This window comes from Pan paniscus, chromosome 8, assembly GCF_029289425.2.
Source record: "Pan paniscus chromosome 8, NHGRI_mPanPan1-v2.0_pri, whole genome shotgun sequence".
Classification (NCBI taxonomy): Eukaryota; Metazoa; Chordata; class Mammalia; order Primates; family Hominidae; genus Pan; species Pan paniscus.
The window spans coordinates 31,845,923-31,866,697 of NC_073257.2; the positions used below are offsets into that span (position 1 = coordinate 31,845,923).

The window sequence follows — 20,775 nt, forward strand, 5'->3', positions numbered from 1 at the left end:
AGACTAAAATAAATAATGCTACTTTATGTAGTGCTTTCTTTCATTCCAAGAGATAATGTGTATACTGGAAAATGAAGATATTATGTGTCAAATAGTATAAATGGTACATTTTCTCACACCTACATTGTATTAACAGGACATATATAAACTATTTTGTTCTGGCTGTGCTATGTAATGCAGGCAAGAAAGCCAAAATTTACTTAAGCAGCTCTGTAAGTTGTAAAGACATTTTAATATTTCCAAACAACATTTAGTGAGCACTATAATTTATTTCTGTCTAAAACCTATTTAGTCCAAAGTGCATGTACTAATTTTATGAAAAAAATTCTAAACAATTTCCTATATTCTACTTTTCTGTCTACTCATGAGAAAAAAAACATGTAAGTCTCTACTGAGTAGTTGAATTCAATGAAACCTTAGCCAAGGTTGAATAGTACAAGGAAAAGGAGTGATTTATTATTTATTTATTTATTCAATCTTAGATGCTGATTATATATTTTCCTCAAACTAGTATATCTGCTAAATACAGAAATACGTGCATTAGACACTGGCATTTCCACAGCAGAGATGCATAATAGAGACAAAGTCATTTTATGTGTGTTGATACTTTGCAAGCCATGTGTCTTATGTACTCAGTATTGACCAAGAATAATTGCATTACTCTGCACTGAGACTTATGTTTTCTTTTATTACATAAATGCATTAAGAGAAGGCTTGAATTTCCTATAGCAACTCTCTGCTCTATATGTTTTGAGATGTGTGTGTGTGTGTGTGCGCGTGTCAGTCTTTGAATTAGGACTACTTTTTTCAGTGTATTTTCTGAAAAATGTTTCTGAGTAGGCCTTTTTGGCTAGATTGGAGATACTTCATCTTAATTATAATATTAAAGGATTTCTATGATGTGTCTCTCTGTATAATTACAAATTACTTTTAATTTTGTAAGGTCTAGAAAAATGAGCTGCTGTTTTCTATGTTCTATCTTATATTCTTTTTCCATAGCCCTGAATACAAGGAAAAAAAGTCTGAAAATATACCTACACTTGCTAATTATTGAGTATCTTCCCCTTTTATTAAATGCATATTGGCAAATAAGTCTCTGTAGGGAAAAAAAAGGCTATCTAGTTATTTTTCCTTAGTAAACTGGATTTCCATTCTCTTCTCATTGTCCTCAAGTTTAAAATCTAGACAACTATTTTCTATTCAGACAAACCCCTCTAGACAGATGTCATTGTGAAAGACCCTAATGGGAGGTTGTTTCTGGTGAAGGCTCATTATTTCTGTGGCATGAAATCAAGAAGTGGATAAAACGTCCATTCACCCTCATTTATGGAAGTCACTGATCTCCGATAAAGAAAAGTGAAAACTATTTCTATAGTCAGGTAAAATCTGATAAATAACCCATGCTATTTTGATCAATCTTTGCTGCAGATAATCATGTTGTTAAATTAGGAGAATTCAGGATAGTAGTGAAAATAAGTGATTCTTCTTCCGCCATTGAAAATTCTATTGAGAATAAAAGTCAGGCATTTAACAAGAAAGCCTTTTTCTATAATTATTTAAGATTAAGTTTCAGTACATTAGATTATTAGTGGTGACTGTGGAGAGAGTGGATTTTTTTTCCATGTCATACTTTGAGCTCGGCTGGGATATTATTTTTTTTGACAAGATCATTGTTCTTCTTCACTCTTAAAATTGTGTTAGAAGTATTACTGCCTTTCCTTTTCTTTTTGTTGCTCATCTGCTGAAACTATTCAGTTCTTCTCTTTTCTCACATGCCACTACTCTTGTTCATTTTGTTTCCATTTTCAGGTTAGCAATGTGTGTGATAGGTAAAAAGGGGGTGTAAAGAGCCTTCCCCACCTAACACTAAGTGTTCCAAGCATCCAAGCAATCGACGTCTCCCTGCCTTGCAGAAACACACCACTGTAGGGAGTGAAATGTACACTGCTTCTGATGTGATATAATTATCTCTTTGGGTTATAGGTTTAAAGACACCTAAAAGACCACATAATAATTTAGTTAATTTATGTAGTATAAATACTCACATGCTTACTTTTAAGCACTTACTTTATAGCTGACAGTGTTTGAAGTAAATTTGCATGCACAAACTAATTTATAGCTCTGTAAAATAAGGCATAAAGAGGATTAATATTAGGGCCCTGCTTCCTAGCTGGGGAGAGACTGACCCTTATAATGAGTGAATAAATTATGTACTATTTTTAGAAGGGATGTATGCTGTAGAAAAAAAAATGAGGCAAGGAAAGGGCAATGGGGGAAGGCAAGGGAACTTTGCAATTTCCAAGAGAGTGGTCATAGTACATCTCAGTTACAAGGTGGCATTGTAACAAAGACTTGAGAAGGTGAGGAAACAAGCTTTGAGATATCTCAAAAGAAAAAAAAAAGAGTGTTCTAAGCAGAAAGAAGGAACTAAGGGATTGGGACAGGAATACATCTGGTGAATTTGAACAATAGCAAGGGGACCAATGTGGCTGGAAGAGGTTGATTATAGAGAACAATTATAGGATAATAAGGCTGAGGAAGAGCAGCCCACCTAGAGCAATGGTTCCCAACATTGGCTGTGTGTGAGAGACACTCAGAGTTCTTTGCAGCAACATGGATTGAGTTGGAGGCCAGAATCCTAAGCAAATTAACAGAAACGGAAACCAAATACCACATGTTCTCACTCGTAAGTGGGAACTAAAACATTGAGTTCACATGGACATAAATATGGACACAATAGACAATGGACTACTGGAGGGTGGAGAGGTGGGTGAGTTTCAAAACTACCTATTGGGTACTGTGCTCACTACCTGGGTTATGGGATCTGTACTCCAAACCTCAGCATCGTGCACATTGCCATGTAACAAATTTGCACATGTATTCACTATATCTAAAATAAAAGTCGAAATAAAAAGTCTTGAGGCAGGGCTAATTAAATCACAATCTCTAGGGTAGAATCCTGGCATTCACAGTTTTTAAATTATGTGCAGCCAAGGTTGAGGACCATTTCAGCCGAGGCCTTATGGGTGATTGTAAGGACACTAGCTTTTAAATGAGACTGGGAGCATTTTGAACAGAAGACTTGCAAGATCTGACTTGCCACAATCACTGTGTTTGCTACATTGAAAAGAGATAGAAGGGGGTTATTGATGCCCATCGTCAATGACCACCTGTAACAAGATTGGGTTTATTGATAGTTGCTAAGCAAGGAAAATAGCCTACTAGGAGAAACTGGGACGTGGCTTAACAAGAGGAACTTGTTCTAGGATTTGGACTTGTGTTGGATCATTTAGAGAAGGGCTCAAGGAAGCAAGAATTTTCTTTTGATTGGATGTTTTCAAGAAATAGGATAATTCTGTAATTGTATATCTGAACAAATTTTATTTAGGAGGTGAGAGAAATTGAACTAAAGTTATAATTGGTTAAAATACAATACTCATGTCAGTCAGGAAAGGGGAATGAATATTTGAGGACTTTCGAGTTTACACTGTGATCTTTTTTTGTCTGTGTTCAGAAATGAATAGAGTGGCCTTCTTTTTGTGTGGTTTTATTTCTCAGTCTACGGAGTGACCTTGTTTAATGTTGTTGATATGTGCAAATCTTTATGTTCAACGGAAGATCACTACAGCTCAGCTGTTATTGTAAGTTCAGGTACTAGCAACACCAAAGTCTAGACGACATCACCAGCAAACTGCCAACTGTTGGCCAGTGTCAGAAATGGAAGCAGAAAGAGCAGTTGGGGAGTATTCCAAGGACTGAATAAGGAAATGTTGGTGACTTGAGCTAGGTAGGGAGAGAGCAGTAGAGATGGTCAGAAGTGGGCAGATTCTGGATCTATTCTGAAGGTAGGTAGAAGTGAAAAGCTTTGATAGAAATGAATAAATAATATAAAGATAATAAAGCAAATCAAAGAAATCAAACATTGATTCTTCAAAAAGATTGGTAAAATTGACAAACCTTTAACGAAATGAGCCTAGGGAGAGAGAGAAAGGGAGAGAGACAGAGAGAGGGATAGACAGAGAGAGAAGATTCAAATTACTATAATCAGAAATAAAAGTGGGGACATTACTTTCAATTCTACATAAATAAAAAAGATTATAAGATTAGAGTACCATATACAAGTACATGCCACAAAATTGGATAACTTAAGTATAATAAACAGATTCCTAGAAATGTAAAACCTACCAAGATTAAAGCACAAAGAAATAGAAAATCTGAATGGACCTACAACTAGCAAAGAGATTTGATGAGTAATAAAAGATTTGCCAACAAAGTAAAGCACTGGAACTGTCCCATTAGTGTCAGTGGTGAAGTTTGCCAAGTATGTAAAAAAGAACTAACAACAATCCTCTCAAATTTTTCCAAAAAATTGAAGACAAGGAATATTTTCTAACTTATTCAATGAGGCCAGCATTACCCTGAGACTCAAGCCAGACAAAGAGACTGCAAAAAAAACTATGAACCTATAGCCTTTATGGTCATTTATGCAAAATCCTCAATAAAATATTAGCAAACTTATTTCAGAAGCATATTAAAAAGATTATACAACATGACCAAGTGGGATTTTTTTCCTGGAATGCAGGAATGGTTCAACCTAGGAATATCTGTCTATGTAATGCACCACATTAACAGAACGAAGGAAAGAAAAAAACACGTGATCACCTCAATTGATGCAGAAAAAAACATTTGATACAATTCAATATTTAATTCAGGATAAAAATACTCAACAAACCAGGAATAAAAGGAAACCACCTCAACATAATAAAAGCCATGTATGAAAAACTCACAGCTACATTATACTCATTGGTGAAAGACTAAAAGCTTTTCTTCTAAGATCAGGAATAAGGAAAGGATGTCCATCCATATCCATGTTTGCCACTTCTATTCGTAGTACTAGCAAAAGCAATTAGTTTAAAACATAACAAAAAATAAAATAATAGGAATAAAGAAAATGAAATAAAAGTCATACAAATTGGAAACAAAGAAAGAATTTTTATATGTAAATATCCCTGTAAGTTCTACAAAAAACCCTGTTAGAACTAAAAAATGAATTCAACAAAATGTAAAGTTAAAATACAAAAATTGGTTGCATTTCTTTACATTAGCAATGAACCATCCAAAAAGGAAATTAAAAAACCAATTCTCTTGCAATAACATAAAAAAGAATAAAAGTCTTTAGGAATTAAGATGGTGAAAGACTTGTACAATAAAAAATAAAAAAGATTTCTGAAATAAGTTTTTAAAAATATAGGTAATGAAAAGATATTCCATGTTCATAGATCAGAAGACGTAATATTCTTAAGATGTCAGTATCACTCAAAGTGATCTACAGATTCAATATAATCCCTATTAAAATATCAGTCACATTTTTTAGCTGAAATAGAAAGTAAGTTCATATTGAATCTCAAAGAACCCCAAATAGACAAAATAATTCTGAAAAAGAGGAACAAAGTTGGAGGACACACACACCCTGATTTCAAAACTTATTACAAAACTACAGTAAACAAAACAGTATGGTACTGCCAAAAAGACCAATGTATAGATCAGTGAAATAGATTACAGAGTCCAGAAATAAATCCTCACATATATGAACAAGTGATTTTTTTTTTTTTTTTGGCAAAGGTACCAACACCATTCAATTGGTAAAATCCAGTATTTTCAATATATGCTGCTGGGAAAACTAGATATCAACTTGCAAAAGTATGAAGTTGGACCCTTACCTAACTTCATATTCAAAAACTAACTCAAAATCAATCCATAAACTAAATATAAGACCTAAAACTATAAAACTCTTAGAAGAAAATATAGGACAGAAACCTTATGATGCTGTGTCTGTCAATGATTTAATGGATGACACCAAAGACACAGGCAACAAAATAAAAAAATAGACAAATCGGACTTTATGAGAGCTTTAAAATTTTTTGCATCCTAAAACACTATCAACAGAGTAAAAAGGCAACCCCAAGAAGGGGAGAAACTTTTTGCAAACTATATATCTGATAAGGGGTTGATATCCACAATATAGGAGAGAACTTCTAAAACTCAATAATAGACCAACAGCTCAATTCAAAAATAGACAAAATATTTTAATGGACATTTCTCCAAAGAAGACAAAATATTTTAATGGACATTTCTCCAATAAGCATGTGAAAAGATGTCCAACATCACCAACATTAGGGAAATGCAAATCAAAACAATGAGATACCACATTGCATCCTTTAGATTACTACCCAAAAATAATAAAAACCCAAAACAAAACCAAACAAAAAACCAATCCAGAAGTGAACAAGTGTTGGTGAGGATGTGGAAATCAGAACTCTTGTGCACTGTTAAGGAATGTAAAATGGCATAGCTACTTTGGAAGAGGAAAGCAATTCTTCAAAAAAATTAAAAATATAATTACCATATGATTCGGCAATTCCAGTTTTGGGTATATACTCAAAATAATTAAAAGCAAGATCTCAAAGAGATATTTGCACACTCGTGTTCATAGAAACATTATTCACAATAGCTAAAACCTGAAAGTAACCCAATTATTCATTGACTGATGAGTGGATCAGAAAAATGTGGTGAATGCATACAATGGAATGTTATTTAGTCATAACAAAGAAAGAAATTCTGACATACACTACAAAGTGAATAAAACTTGAGGACATGGCCAGGTGCGGTTACTCACACCTGTAATCCTAGCACTTTGGGAGGCTGAGGTAGGTGGATCACCTGAGGTCAGGAGTTTGAGACCAACATGGCCAACATGGTGAAATCCCATCTCTACTAAAAATACAAAAATTAGCTGGGAGTGGTGATGTGCATCTGTAATCCCAGCTACTCAGGAGGCTGAGGCAGGAGAATTGCTTGAACCTGGGAAGAGGAGGTTGTAGTGACCTGAAATCGCTCGTGCCACTGCACTCCAGCCTGGGCAATAGAGCAAAACTCTGTCCAAAGAGATAAGTAAATAAATGAAAAAAAAAAAAAAAAAAACTTGAGGACATACTGCTCAGTGAAATAAGCCAGTCACAAAAAGAAGTAATGATATGATTAGACTTATCTGAGGTATAGTGAATAGCCTAAATCTTAGAGACAGAAAGTAGAATGGTAGATTCCTGGGCCTGAGGGAAGAAAGGAGTGGATAATTCTTGTGTAATAGGTACAGATGTCAGTTTTGTGAGATGAAAAGAGTTTTGGACATGGATGTTGGTGATGGTTGTGCAACAATATGAAAGCACTTAATACTCCTAAGTTGTGCACTTAAAATGGTTTAGATAATAATACATTTTATGTTATGTGTATTTTATCACAATAAAGAAAAAGTAGGGGAAAAAGCAAATAAGAAGAGGGCTTGATATACCACTGCTGGTTTAAAGATGTAAGGAGCCACATGAAAAGATACGACAGGTGGGCTTAAGGAGATGAAAGAAATCCTCAGCAGACAGGCAGCAATAAAACAAGGATCTCAGTCTTGTAGCCACAAGAAACTGAATTCTGCCAGCTATCTAAATGAGAATAAGCCAGGAAGTAGTTTTCCGCCCCCTAGCCTCCAGATAGAGCCATCGTACCTTGTACTTTTATTACTACCTTTTGAGACCCTAAGCAGACAGCCATGCCATGCCATCCTAGACCTCTGACCTACAGAAACTAAGAGATAATAAATGAGTGTTGCAAGTCCCTAGGTTTGTGGTTGTTTGTTACATAGCAATAGAAAACTAATAGAAACTAAAATAAAACAAATGCCCTGGGTATCAATAGAAAACAAATGCACTGGCAGTTACTTTCTTTCAACACTCTAAAGATAACATTCCTTTTCCTTCTGGTTTCCATTGCATCTATTAAAGAGGTCTAATAATTATTCTTTGAAGGTGATTTTTGCTTTTTTTTTCCAGCTGCTTTTAACATTTTTCTCTCTGGCACAGATTTTTGGCAGTTTGGCTAGGGTGTGCCTATGTGGGTTTTCTTTGTATTTGTTCTTTTGTGCTCACAGGGATCCTTGAAATATGGCTTTATATTCTTTTCAGTTTTGAAATTTATTAGACAGATTTTTCAAATATTTCTTCAGTTCCTGGAAATACTGTATGCCCCACAATGAGTTCTGAAAGGAGGCCAACATTATTTCAACAAATGACCAACAATATAATTGTTAAGAGGGAATGGGAAGTAGTGATAAAATAACTTACAACATCAGGCATACATAGTCATGAAATAAGATGGAACTATCAAGCCAGGCTCAGTGGCTCACACCTGTAATCTCAGCACTTTGAGAGGCTGAGGCAGGAGGATCGCTTAAGCCCAGAGTTCCAGACCAGTCTGGGCAACATGGCAAAACCTCATCTCTGCAAAAAATACAAAAATTAGCTGGGCATGGTGGCACATGCCTGTAGTCCCAGCTACTCAGAGGCTGAGATGAAAGGATCTCTTGAGCCTGGGAGGTTGAGGCTGCAGTGAGCCGTAATCATGCCACTGCATCCAGCCTGGGCAACACAGCGAGACCCCATCTCAAAAAAACAAAGAAAAGAAAAATGGAATTATTAAATTGTGCTACAAGACATGGGAATATTAATGCAATTGCACTTGATTTGGGTTGTAAAAATGGGTAGCGTTAATATAAATAATTCCTTATATCCTGGAGAGCAGGTTATCTTGGGTAATAAGAGACCCCTGTGAATTTTAAGCAAGCAACTTGAGTTTTTGCTTAAAATATTCATATTTTGGCTCTTTAGGTAATTGAGCTTTTGTCAAGAAGTATAAAACATTTGAGATCATTAGCCTAGTCTGGGGAAAAAATATATATATATATACACACACATATATATAATGCAAAGACAATATAAATAAACATTTAACATGACAGAAAAAAGTCACGTTATTTTAAAAATACATCACTGATTTCTGCCTACCCCCAGAGAAAAAATAGAAGGGTCTTTTACGAATCATACATTTTGTTCATCTATATTACTATAGTATACTGTTAATGTGATTATCTAAAAAAATTATATTATTTGTCTAATAACAACCCACCTCATATCACCATAGCACTAACAATCTTCTCATAAATGTAAGCATAGTAGTGGATACTGTTATTAACATGAGCTGACTAATACAATTTCACATTTCAAACGCAATTGTGGGTGCTCCTTAGACACCCTGATGTGCCTAAGTTATATTTACTTTTAAACATAAACATAAAGAAAATAAACATAGGTTATTTGTAAGACTATAAAAATTTAGTATGAATTAATACGCAGTTATTGATTGTATTTTTGTAATATTTTTCATAGCCTATTGAGTCCTCTTTAAGGACTCTCGAGTTACAAGAGTTCCTGGTGAGACTCATTTATCCAGTAACAACAAAACGTTCTCTTCTTTTTCACTGTCAGTCTTTAGTGCTACTCAAGCAGCCTTGATTTCTTCATTATTCCCAGTTTCTAAAATACAATTTCCATAATGACACTGTCAGTCTATTACCATACACGAGCTGTCTGGACACTTCTATACTTTCTGCTTGTGAACTAGATCCCATCCTTTCTTTACTATTCAATGGTGTCTCTCCAGCAAAGCCCACCACTTTTTCCTTGTCTACTGTGTCTTCCCCATGAGCCTAAATAAACATGCTGTTCAATTCTCTTGACCCCATTTTATATGACAGCTTTCCACCTCATTTCTCAGTTTTCCTTGATAAAGTCTTAGAAAGATGTTGTCAAAAGTTATTCTCTCCTCCAATATTTACTTAAATTCTCTCCATTCAGGCTTTTTCCCCTGTAATCAGGACCCACAAGGGCCTTATATTGTTACATCTAAAAGTCAATTCTTAGCCCTCATCCTGATTTGTACAGTAGTCCACCCTTATCTGCAGTTTTGCCTTCCACAGTCAATCTCAGTCTGAAAATATAAAATGGAAAATTCCAGAAATAAATTCACAAGTTTTAAATTGCACTCCATTCTGAGTAGTGTGATGAGATCCCATGCTGTCCTTATCTGTCCTGCCCAGGATGTGAATCATCCTTTTGTCCAGTGTATTCAGGCGGTCTATGACCCCCCTGCCTGTTAGCCAACTTGATTACCAGATAGAAAAGCAGCGTACATAGTGTTCAGGATAATCCAGAGCTTCGGCCATCTACTAGAGGGTCTTGGAAAATATCTCTTGTAAATAAATGGGGATTACTAAAAGCAATATTTGCAGGTAACCACATTTTCCATTTCCTGAAAACATTTTATTCACTTGGCTTTCAAGATGGCAAATTCCCTAGGTTTTCCTCAACTTCCTTGATTGTTCCTTCTCATCTTTGCTTCTTTTTCTTTCTGGCTCTGACGTCTAGACCTTAGATCTTTTATCTTCACTACTGTAGAAAACTCATCTAGTCTCCAGCTTTAACTGCCGTTGATATGATCGTGTCTCCCAAATTTATATCTCTAGTTTAAACCTCTTCATTGAACTCCAGACTCAGATCTAACTCTCTATTGGACATCTTCCCCTGGATGTTTAATTGGGATCTTAAATTTTTCATACCCACCTGCAAGCTTCTGAGACTTTCCTCCAAACACAGTCTTAGAGTATGCCCGGGGTTAGAAATGACAACACCATTCTTCAGTTGCTACAGGTAAAAACTTTGTACTCATCTTTAACTCCACCCTTTTCCTTATACTCCACATCCAGGCCACAAAGCATAGCTAAATGTGGCTAGAGATGGAAAAACAAAAACAAACAAACAAACAAACAAACAAAAACCCAGTGACACCTGTTCTCACTTTACATTGGGGATTGCTGCCCTAAAGTGTGTTCTTGGTGCTACCCAGCAAGCACATGCATTTTCCCCAGTCCATTCCTTCCCCCGCCCTCCTCAATGAATAACACATTTTTCTTCCGTCTTCTTTGACAGCTGTCTTCCACTTCCCTATTCCTAGCCTCAACTGATGATCTGACATACTATTTCACTGAAAAAATAGAAACAACCAGAAAAGAACTTTTAGAAGTTCCAGCACCACTTCTACCCACTTGTAAAGTCAGTCTTTTCTCCTGTACCCGAAGTAAACTGTCCGTGTTTCTTTTATGTAGAACCCCTCTCTATTTGCCTGTTCAACAGCATTACTCCTGAAAGTTCTTCTGTCTACCAGTCTTTTCTATAAGAAAGAAAAAAAATGTTTTTCCTCTCACATCTTAAAAATATCTTCTCTTGATCTAATTTCTCCTTCCTGCTAACATACCATTTTTCTCTCATTTCCTTTACATTTTCCTCCTTTCTTTTATATTACTCAAAAGAATTCACTGTATTCACTTTCTTTAAACTTTCTCTTCTGAATCTCTTTTTAACTCAGTCCAGTGAGGCTCTGGCTGTCACCATTCAACAGAAACTCTTCTTATCCAAGCTACCAGTGACCTAGATCCGGTGACCTATTCTCAATCTTCATTTGACACAGATGGTATCACCCTCCTCCTTCAAATACTTAAACTTGACTTGGCTCCCATGGCATGGGGCACCACTCTTTGTTTTTTTTTTCTCCTATTTTTATGCCTTCTTTTTGTCACTTTGATAATTTTCTAATTTATATCTCCAGCCTAACCTCCTCATGTGAACTCTGGATTCATACATACAGCTCTTGACCTGACATGATCACTTGAATACCTAATAGGAACAGCAAGTGCAACATGTCCAAAATTGAGATTCTGTTTCCCTCAACCACCTCCAAACCTGCCTCCCCACAGTCTTCCGCACTTCATAAATGGTACCTCCATTGTTCCAAATGCTTAGGTTAAAGACTTTGAAATCATTAACTTCTGTTTTTCTCATACTGCAACTTTGATATCAATTAATCCTGTCATGTCTGCTTTCAAAGTATCTCCAAAATGGCTTATTTTTTTCTTCATTGCTACCACCCTGAATTAGTCTGTTTTCACACTGCTCTAAAGAACGGCCTGAGGCTGGGTAATTTATAAAGGAAAGAAGTTTAATTGACTCACAGTTCTGCATGGCTTGGGAGGCCTCCGGAAACTTACAATCATGGCAGAAGGTGAAGGAGAAGCAAGGCACGTCTTATATGGTGGCAGGAGAGAGAGAGAATGAAAGGAGAAGCACAGCTTTTAAACCATCAGCTCTCATGAGAATTCACTCACTATAACAAGAACAGCATGGGGGGAAATCACCCCCATGATCCAATCTTGTCCCCCCAGGTCCCTCCCTCAACACGTGAGAATTACAATTCAAGATGAGATTTTGGTGGGAACACAGAGCCAAACCATATCACACCTTGACCTCGAATTCTCATTTCTTGTCTGGATTTTTGCAGTATTCTTCCCCTTCCTTTTTTGTCCTCCACTCTCTTCAGTAAAGTCAGATGTTGTCACATCTCTGCTTAAAACATCCCAATTGGTTCCCATCTCATTCAAAATCATAGCCAAAAAAATTGAAGTGACTGTCTAATATAATATCTTATTATTCTACCCTCACTCGTTGTCCTTGTGACACCCTGGTCTCTGAATACATCTGAAACATGAGAAGCATGCTATGGCCTCAAGGCTTTGTCCCTGTGATTCCCTTAGTGGTGGGTGTCCTTTACCGGCATAGCTGCACAACTTGCTTCCTCACCTACCTCCTTCAGCCATTTACCTAGTTGCCAACTTTTCTATAAAGTCTTCCTTGATCATTGATAAAATTACAGCCCTTTGCTCTAACATTTTCAATATTCTTCCTTATTTTATTTTTTATTAGCCCTTTTACCATTACTTATTTATCTTGTGTTTTTATTGTTGTCTCCACTAATGTCCACACCCCCCTGGCTTTCATATGTAAAATCCATGAGGACAGAGGTTTTCTTTCTTTTCCCTGCTGTGCTCTTAGACTTTATACTTGTGCAGACATATAGCATGTATTTGCTAAGTTTTTGTCGAATGAATGAATAATGAATGAATGAGCACATAGTGGTTTTTACTCTCTCATGATTGCTTACTTGCTTATGAATTTCCCACACTAGAGTCTAAGCTTTCCTTTTTTCTTTTTTTGAGACAGAGTCTCTGTCGCCCAGGCTGTAGTGCAGTGGCATGATCTCGGCTCACTGCAAAGTGGTAGTATACATAGATATTTAACATAGCGTCAAGTATTGTGAAGGATCTAAAATTTTACCTGACTGATAAGGAAACAAGTTAGCCTGCCACTGTTTCATGGATGCTGACACAAGAGGTGAGATTCCTGTGTCACAGACAGATGACTTTATTACTAATGGTATAGCAAATGTTGTGAGCAACGTGTTTGCATTGGTTCTTCTTGCTCCCCATGTGCCCTGAGAAAGGGACCAACAGAGAGGTGCCCAGGTAGATAGATGTACACATGAAGCAGGCTTGTATCACCGCTAAAGAGGCCTAAACTTATGGAACTAAAATCTTTTATGATGGGCTGCAAATAAACTTGTCTGACCTTTTCTTTAGAAGGAGACATTATCTTTATTCTACAGGATAATAACTTGCCTTCTGTTGTAGAGGGAGTCACTCTCTGTCTTTCATAGCTCTACTATTTAAATATCCTTGAAAGGATAACCTGGAACAAAGGGGCAGTTAATGGCCCTGCTCATAACCTGTGCAGAAGCATAAGAGACCCATGAGGAATTGTCTACCAATAATATCTGCATTGTCTAGATCTCAGGAGACCCTTTAAGCCATGGGTAGAATAGTGTAGTTAATTATTCTCATTCCAAATACAATAATGATTTCATTATTTATGTATTGGAATTTTTAAAAGAGTTAATTATTTCTATTCATTTATATAGACAGATTTAAAATAATTTTATGGTACTTTTGCAAACATTCCCTTACTATTGTATATTTTATTTTAAATAATTAATGACTATTAACTATTGATGAAGTCTAGAGTTTAATTGCTTCAACCTTATGATAACTTCAAACACATAACCATTAGAATGCATGGAAAAGCCTGAAACTCAAAAGAATTACAACGTTACAGAACCTGTTCCAAAATAGAGAATAGAGTATTCATGAATTTGGAGTTTATAGCAAACGCTTAATCAAAGAAAGGACAACCTCTATGAACCTAAGCCAACATACTAGAATACTCAATTAACTTTTGTCCTCCTTCATGCAACTTTCAGCAGGGGCACAAAATCTAGAGGAAAAAAAAAATCTTTGAAGGAACAAGAAGAGTCAACGTGGTGGACTTAACAGCAATTATTATTGTGTGGCGTAACACCTATTTCCAGAATGTGCCCCGTGGTCATACATGTTTTGATTTTGTATCATCTTCCATTAAAAACACATAGCATAATGCTTGGTATAGAATAGCTGTTTAAAAATGTTATAATTATTAATGATTTAACTTAATAGAAGCTGTATAACTTTTAAGAGGATAGGCTTTGCCATCAGGTTTGGGTTAGAATCGTGACAATAATAATGAGCACTGAAAAATTACATGTCACTCCTCTTTCAACCTCATATTTCTTATATCTAAAATAAGGACACGGGCCAGGTGCAGTGGCTCACGCCTGTAATCTCAGTACTTTGAGAGGCCCAGGCAGGTGGATCACTTGAGGTCAGGAGTTCAAAACCAGCCTGGCCAACATGGCAAAACCCCATCTCTACTAAAAATACAAACAGTAGCTGGGTATGGTGGCAGGCACCTGTAATCCCAGCTACTCAGTAAGCTGAGGCATGAGAATTGCTTGAACCTGGGAGGTGGAGGTTGCAGTGAGCTGAGATCCCACCACTGCACTCCAGCCTGGGGTATAGAGCAAGACTCTGTCTCCAAATAAATAAATAAATAAAATAAAATAAAATAGGGACATGGCCAAGCACTGTGGCTTACCACTTGTAATCCCTGCACTTTGGGAGGCCAAGGCAGGAGGACCCCTGAGCCCTCAGACCAGCGTGGGCAACATGAGGAGACCCCAACTCAACAAAAATTTTTTTTAAAATTATCCAGGTGTGGTGGCATGCACCTGTGTTCCCAGCTACTCAGGAGGCTGAGTCGGAGAACTGCCTGAGCCTGGGAGGTTGAGGCTGCTATGAGCTGAGGTCATGTCACTGCACTCCAGCCTGGGTGACTGAGTGAGACTGTCTCAAAAAAGAATAATAAAATTAAATAGGGACAATAATATTTTCTTTGATATTTCATGAGGATTAAATAAGATGATGTATGTATTAACAGATGTTTTTCACTCTACATTTATGTTCTTTCTGGTTCAGGTCTTTCTGTAAGTCACAATGGCAGCTCTAGGTTTTAACTTTTTAAAATTACTACTCACATGCTCAGCCTTTGTTTTGTTTTTGTTTTATTTTGTTTTTCTCACTCAACATGTGCATCTTGCCTCTGTGGCTAATACCAGAAGGAGTTCAACTGTTCAAAGTTCAACCACATGATGCGTTAGGATGTATTTCCTCCTATGAATGTTTAAATCCTTATGTGAGGCCCAAATTACCAGCTCAGACTTCAGACTTCTTTTTTGTACACTTCATGTTTATTCCTTACCAACAAACCTCGGTAGAATCATCCTGAACCATCAGAGAAGTTCTAAGACAGTGGATCTGAAATAAGAAAGAATCTGATTCTGGGCTTTTTTTTTCCCCCTCCCTGCTTGAGGTTTTTTTTTTTTTTTTTTTTGGCTTCTACATAAATTCGTCTTCTTTTATCTCAATGAAGAGCTCAAAAAAATGACAGGGATGGACCTGTGAGCCAACCCAGCAAGTATCCCCTGACGCCTTTTCTCCAGGGACAACTGCTGTGATGATATTTACATAATTAATAGAGGCCATTTAGGTAATTTTTCTCACAGCAACTAAAAGCTGCTGTAGAATCATTAGCTTTTTAACCTATAGCCATAGTACAGACAGGCATAATTTTTATTAAATAGAAATTTTGTGTCAATGGGCATGCTGTTATGCCTGTAACAGCCCCTAGCACAAAGCTCACTATACACTAAACCCAGAGTAAATGCTACTTGCAATTATTATTGCAAAAATGAGGATTCCAATGATGATAACTGAGAAAGTCAATAATGCTTCAGAAACAGTGAAAAATCCTAGGATCTCAATTTTTAAAACATATCCAGGCTATTTCTCCTTTTCTAACTTAGAAATTTTATATATGTATACATGTGTGTTGACATATACACATATATATATTTATATATTCAATTAATGGCTAACTAGAAGACTAATTTAATTGATTATTACATTTATGATCAATCAAGGGGAGTTTTTAAATCTATAGGAATAAAGAATACTAGAAAAGCATATCTGAATTTTAACAGCATAATTATCTGTTGAAAAATCATTATCTTTGAAGAGTCTTATCTAAGAGGACTACAAAGTCACTGCAATGATTTCTTAAATTTTACTACCATTCGAATATTCACTTATTTCTATAGCAATATCTCCCTGGATAGCAGATAATAAGGTTCCCTTTCCAGGTAGCTATGGGAGATAGATATTATACATTAATAATAACTTGCTTTCTCCCCATATTTACATAACAATAACTCCTAGATCCAGTTCCCTGAATTGTCTGAAATAAGAATCAAAAGCATTTGCTTCCCAGGTATTGAAATGACATCTAGACACTTTGAAAACCCTGGACTCTATGTATATTTATGTGTTGTTTGCATATTATGTACTTATGGAGATAGCTTTTAATCCTGTGAAGACAAATATCCTTTGCATTTTATTTCTAACTTGTATTATTTACTGTTATTATCTTTAATTTTTGAGCAGTATATAATTTTGCTTTACCACAGATTTCTAAACTTTACTTGATAAATCCTTTTTTTGAGGTGGAGTCTCACTCTGTCACCCAGGCTGGAGTGCAGTGGCAGGATCTCAGCTCACTGCAACCTCAGCCTCCCAGATTCAAGCGATTCTCCTGCCTCAGCCTCCCGAGTAGCTGGGACTACAGATGCATGCCACCATGCCCGGCTAATTTTTGTATTTTTAGTAGAGACGGGGTTTCACCATATTGGCCGGTATGGTCTTGATTTCTTGACATCCTGATCAGACCGCCTAGGCCTCCCAAAGTATTGGAATTACATGTGTGAGCCACGGCGCCCAACTCAGAAATCTTTACTCTAAATATAGTAAAGCTTCTTTCATTTCGCTTGTTTCTAATTGTCTTTACATACTGAAGTATAGCTATCTCTTGCATATTAAAGTAGATGTGACATTTTTAAAGTATTTATTTTTAGATATATAGATGTATTTATACATTCCCTTTGATTCTGATAAGATTCAGAACTAGTTTGCTGGCCAAATTTGGGCCAGGAAATTTGATAGAAAGCGAATATGGTTTTGAAATTAGATATTTCATAGAAAGTATAAAAAACTTATAAGTTGTTTGTAATATTATTACCTCACATTCTTCTCCATGTAGAAGAGGCATTTTCAGGATTCAAAATGATATTTTTATCATTAGGTTAAAATGCTCTTACAATTAGGTTAAATTCCCTATAATTTTGTTATTACATTAAAATGCACTTATAATTTTAAATTTTGTAATCTCATTTAGTGATTTAGTTTATACTTTTTTCCCCTAAACTCATTGTTTACTTCCTAATTTATTTTACAAGGGTGTGTCTATGCAGTTTATTCCTATATTCCTTGATAAAAATAGCCAATGGCTAAGAATTTCAGTGTAATCATCATCAATGAAAATGAACTTCATTTTGCGTTGGTCTGTGTAGTAACAGCTGAATGTTCACGCCAAGCAAATTCAGATTATACCTCTTTGCTTTACTTTTTTTTTTCAATCTAATGACAGTTAACACTTATTGTCAACAGTTGCAGAAAGAATATTAGCCTAGGAGTCACAATCTTTGGATTACGATCCCACCCTACAACTTCCTAAATATTTGACCTTGGTTACATTAATAACTTCTCTCAACCTCTCTGTCTTCTTTTGTAAAATAACAACAACAATAATACCTTCCTATATGGCTGTTTGTGAAAGTTAGATATATATATTCCACACAGGGTCTATTTCATAAAGTGTTCAATAACTATCAGCTATATTATTACATTACTAACATTATAATTTCCCTTTCTTTTTCTTTCTTTTCTTCCTTTTTTCCTCTTCATCTTCCAATATATCTCTGTGGAATTTAACTGATTTCTCTGCGTATTTTTCTGAAAAATAGTTCAAATTATTTTCTGCACCAATTAGGCAATGCATATAACACTTTGTGAAATATTAAGCTCTATGAAAATCTGGGGTACACATTGTATTAAATATAGTGTATCTGGGATTCTTCACATATTATATTGTTTAGAAGTAGCAGCTTGTCATGATTTAACATAAAATACCCTGCAGGAACAATGATGCCTCCCCGCTGATGTAGCAGTAGCAGGGAAACTAACATGAGTTTCAGAATGAATTAGGCATACCTTGGCAATTCTATAAGCAATTGGGCTGAATGATGCTGTTTCTCAGAATATTCGGAAAAAAATTGTATTTCTTAAATTGAGAATTCTGCCTTCTCGATCACCAGTATGGAAAGCATAGCTCCATTTTTGCAAATGAGAAAGGATCTTTTTTGTTTTCTGAAATGTGTCCCTCATTGCCCTTCATTTGCATACAGAAGCATAATAAGGTGAATTCTATTTGAGCTCTGCCTTTTCAAAGCGTGGGAGCAGTTTGGAGAGCCAACATAAGAGCCACATTTTTGTTCTTCAGTTTCCAAGTGTGACTTTGAAGCAAACAGCTGTGGTTGGTTTGAAGCAGTTAGTGGTGACCATTTTGACTGGATACGGAGCTCTCAGAGTGAACTTTCTGCTGATTTTGAGCACCAGGCTCCACCTCGGGATCATAGTCTCAACACATCTCAAGGTAAGAAGCAAACAGGGACTCTCCAACCACTGCTATTTACTGTTTAGTTAGACTTCAGAAGAGAAAGGGAAGCTAGTACGGTTCTGTGATAACTACAACAAACAGTCAGATAGTTGAATATTGTCAATTACAGTTATGCTGTCTGCATGGACTGATTCCTTTATGGGTGGTGGTACAGATAGCATATAGATATATTTTTGGCTGAACTAGCTGAAATTACCAATTGTCTTTGGTATCATTTAGCATGAGATGTAGATAGTGGTTCAACATTTATCAGAGCAAATTTGACTAAGAGTCACTGATTGATTGTTTATTGTATAATTTTAATTTCAGTTAGACAATGATCTTGCTCAGTGTAGGGTTAAGAGACAGATGTCTCATTTTAGAATCCAATAGGTTAATGAAGGGTTTGTTTTTTTATCTCAACAGGGCATTTTATGTTCATTCTGAAGAAAAGCAGCAGCTTGTGGCAAGTTGCTAAGCTTCAGAGCCCAACTTTCAGCCAGACAGGACCTGGATGCATACTTTCCTTCTGGTAAATATTAAACAAATATTTAAACAATATTAAACAGTTCACCCTAGTGGTGAAGTGTTTGCAGGCATACCTCTGCACTTATTCATTTATGTGGTTTACTGCTGGTTTTACTCTAAAAATAGTATTGCATTAAACTCATATGATTTTAATTTTACCTAGGAGCGTGTTCTCAGTATATGTTGTTTTCTTTCTTAAGATGAAAGGAGCTCTTTCCCCCCAACCATGGATTATAATTTAATTAAGATTTCTTCCTCTTGTTATGTACTGAGCTCCTTGAGACAAGTTCCCAGCGTTGTGAGAACCACAGAGTGTGTGCCTCAGTAGATAAGCTCTTGCAAATGGACAGCCACAGTTATTGCAGGAAAGAAAAGTGTCTTATGATAACTCATTAAAACTGACTGTTGACTGAGTAGAAAAGTCTAAAGGTTATATATTTAGTCTATTCTATAAATCACTTTCATTTCTTACGTTTACTCTTTTTTAGGTTCTATAACTATGGCCTGTCAGTGGGAGCAGCTGAGCTGCAGCTACATATGGAAAATTCTCATGACTCAACAGTGATTTGGAGAGTATTATACAATCAGGGCAAACAATGGTTGGAGGCAACCATTCAGCTAGGGCGCCTTTTGCAGCCCTTCCATTTGTCACTGGATAAAGTCAGTCTGGGCATTTATGATGGGGTCTCAGCTATTGATGACATCCGATTTGAAAATTGTACTCTCCCTCTTCCTGCTGAGAGCTGTGAAGGACTGGATCATTTCTGGTGTCGCCACACCAGGGCTTGCATAGAAAAGCTTCGGTTATGTGATCTGGTGGATGACTGTGGTGATCGTACTGATGAAGTCAACTGTGGTAAGTTCTTTTTGGTTGGGGGATTCTCTTTCTCATTTTGAAAGTGTTGACCTTGATGAATTCACTTTTGTCTTGCCAATCAAACCGGTAACAGTAAGCATAGCTCCAAAGCTGATGAATGTTATGTGTGGTTAATTAGTCAAGCCATCAGTATTTTTAAGTGGATTTATTAGATACTAGATACTAGATACCAAATACTAGAGATACAATGATAAACATAACTACAGAGTCCCTGCCCTTGTGGAGCTTACAATCTTACTGAAAGACAAATATCTAAATATTTAATAAAGAAAAATGAAATGGTAGCTTTGATAGGAGTGATGAAGAAGAGTGCTGTGACCTTATATAATAGTGGCATTGGACTTTCTAGACATTAGGACTTAGATCAGATCTAAAAAAATCACAAGTCAAAGCATGTATCTAAAAACCCTGAGATGTGGCTGCAAGGCAGATGGAAAATAGCCAGTGTGGCTGGAGCAAGGAATGAAGGGGAAAGAGGGCCCAAAATATAATAAGGATGAAGGTGTGGGGAAGGCCAGATTCGCAGGCCTTTGTAGTACATAGTAGTACAATTTGAACCTA

The 20,775-nt window shown here is 36.2% G+C and overlaps 1 protein-coding gene across 1 annotated transcript in view; it reads left to right on the forward strand.

Moving 5' to 3' along the window:
- MALRD1 (MAM and LDL receptor class A domain containing 1) overlaps positions 1 to 20,775 on the forward strand; it is a 642,247-nt gene that overhangs the window by 80,278 nt on the left and 541,194 nt on the right. Inside the window, 3 exon segments of the mRNA XM_055092251.1 lie at positions 18,654 to 18,806; positions 19,236 to 19,341; positions 19,826 to 20,193. Of these exon segments, the coding sequence (XP_054948226.1) occupies positions 18,654 to 18,806; positions 19,236 to 19,341; positions 19,826 to 20,193 (627 nt within the window).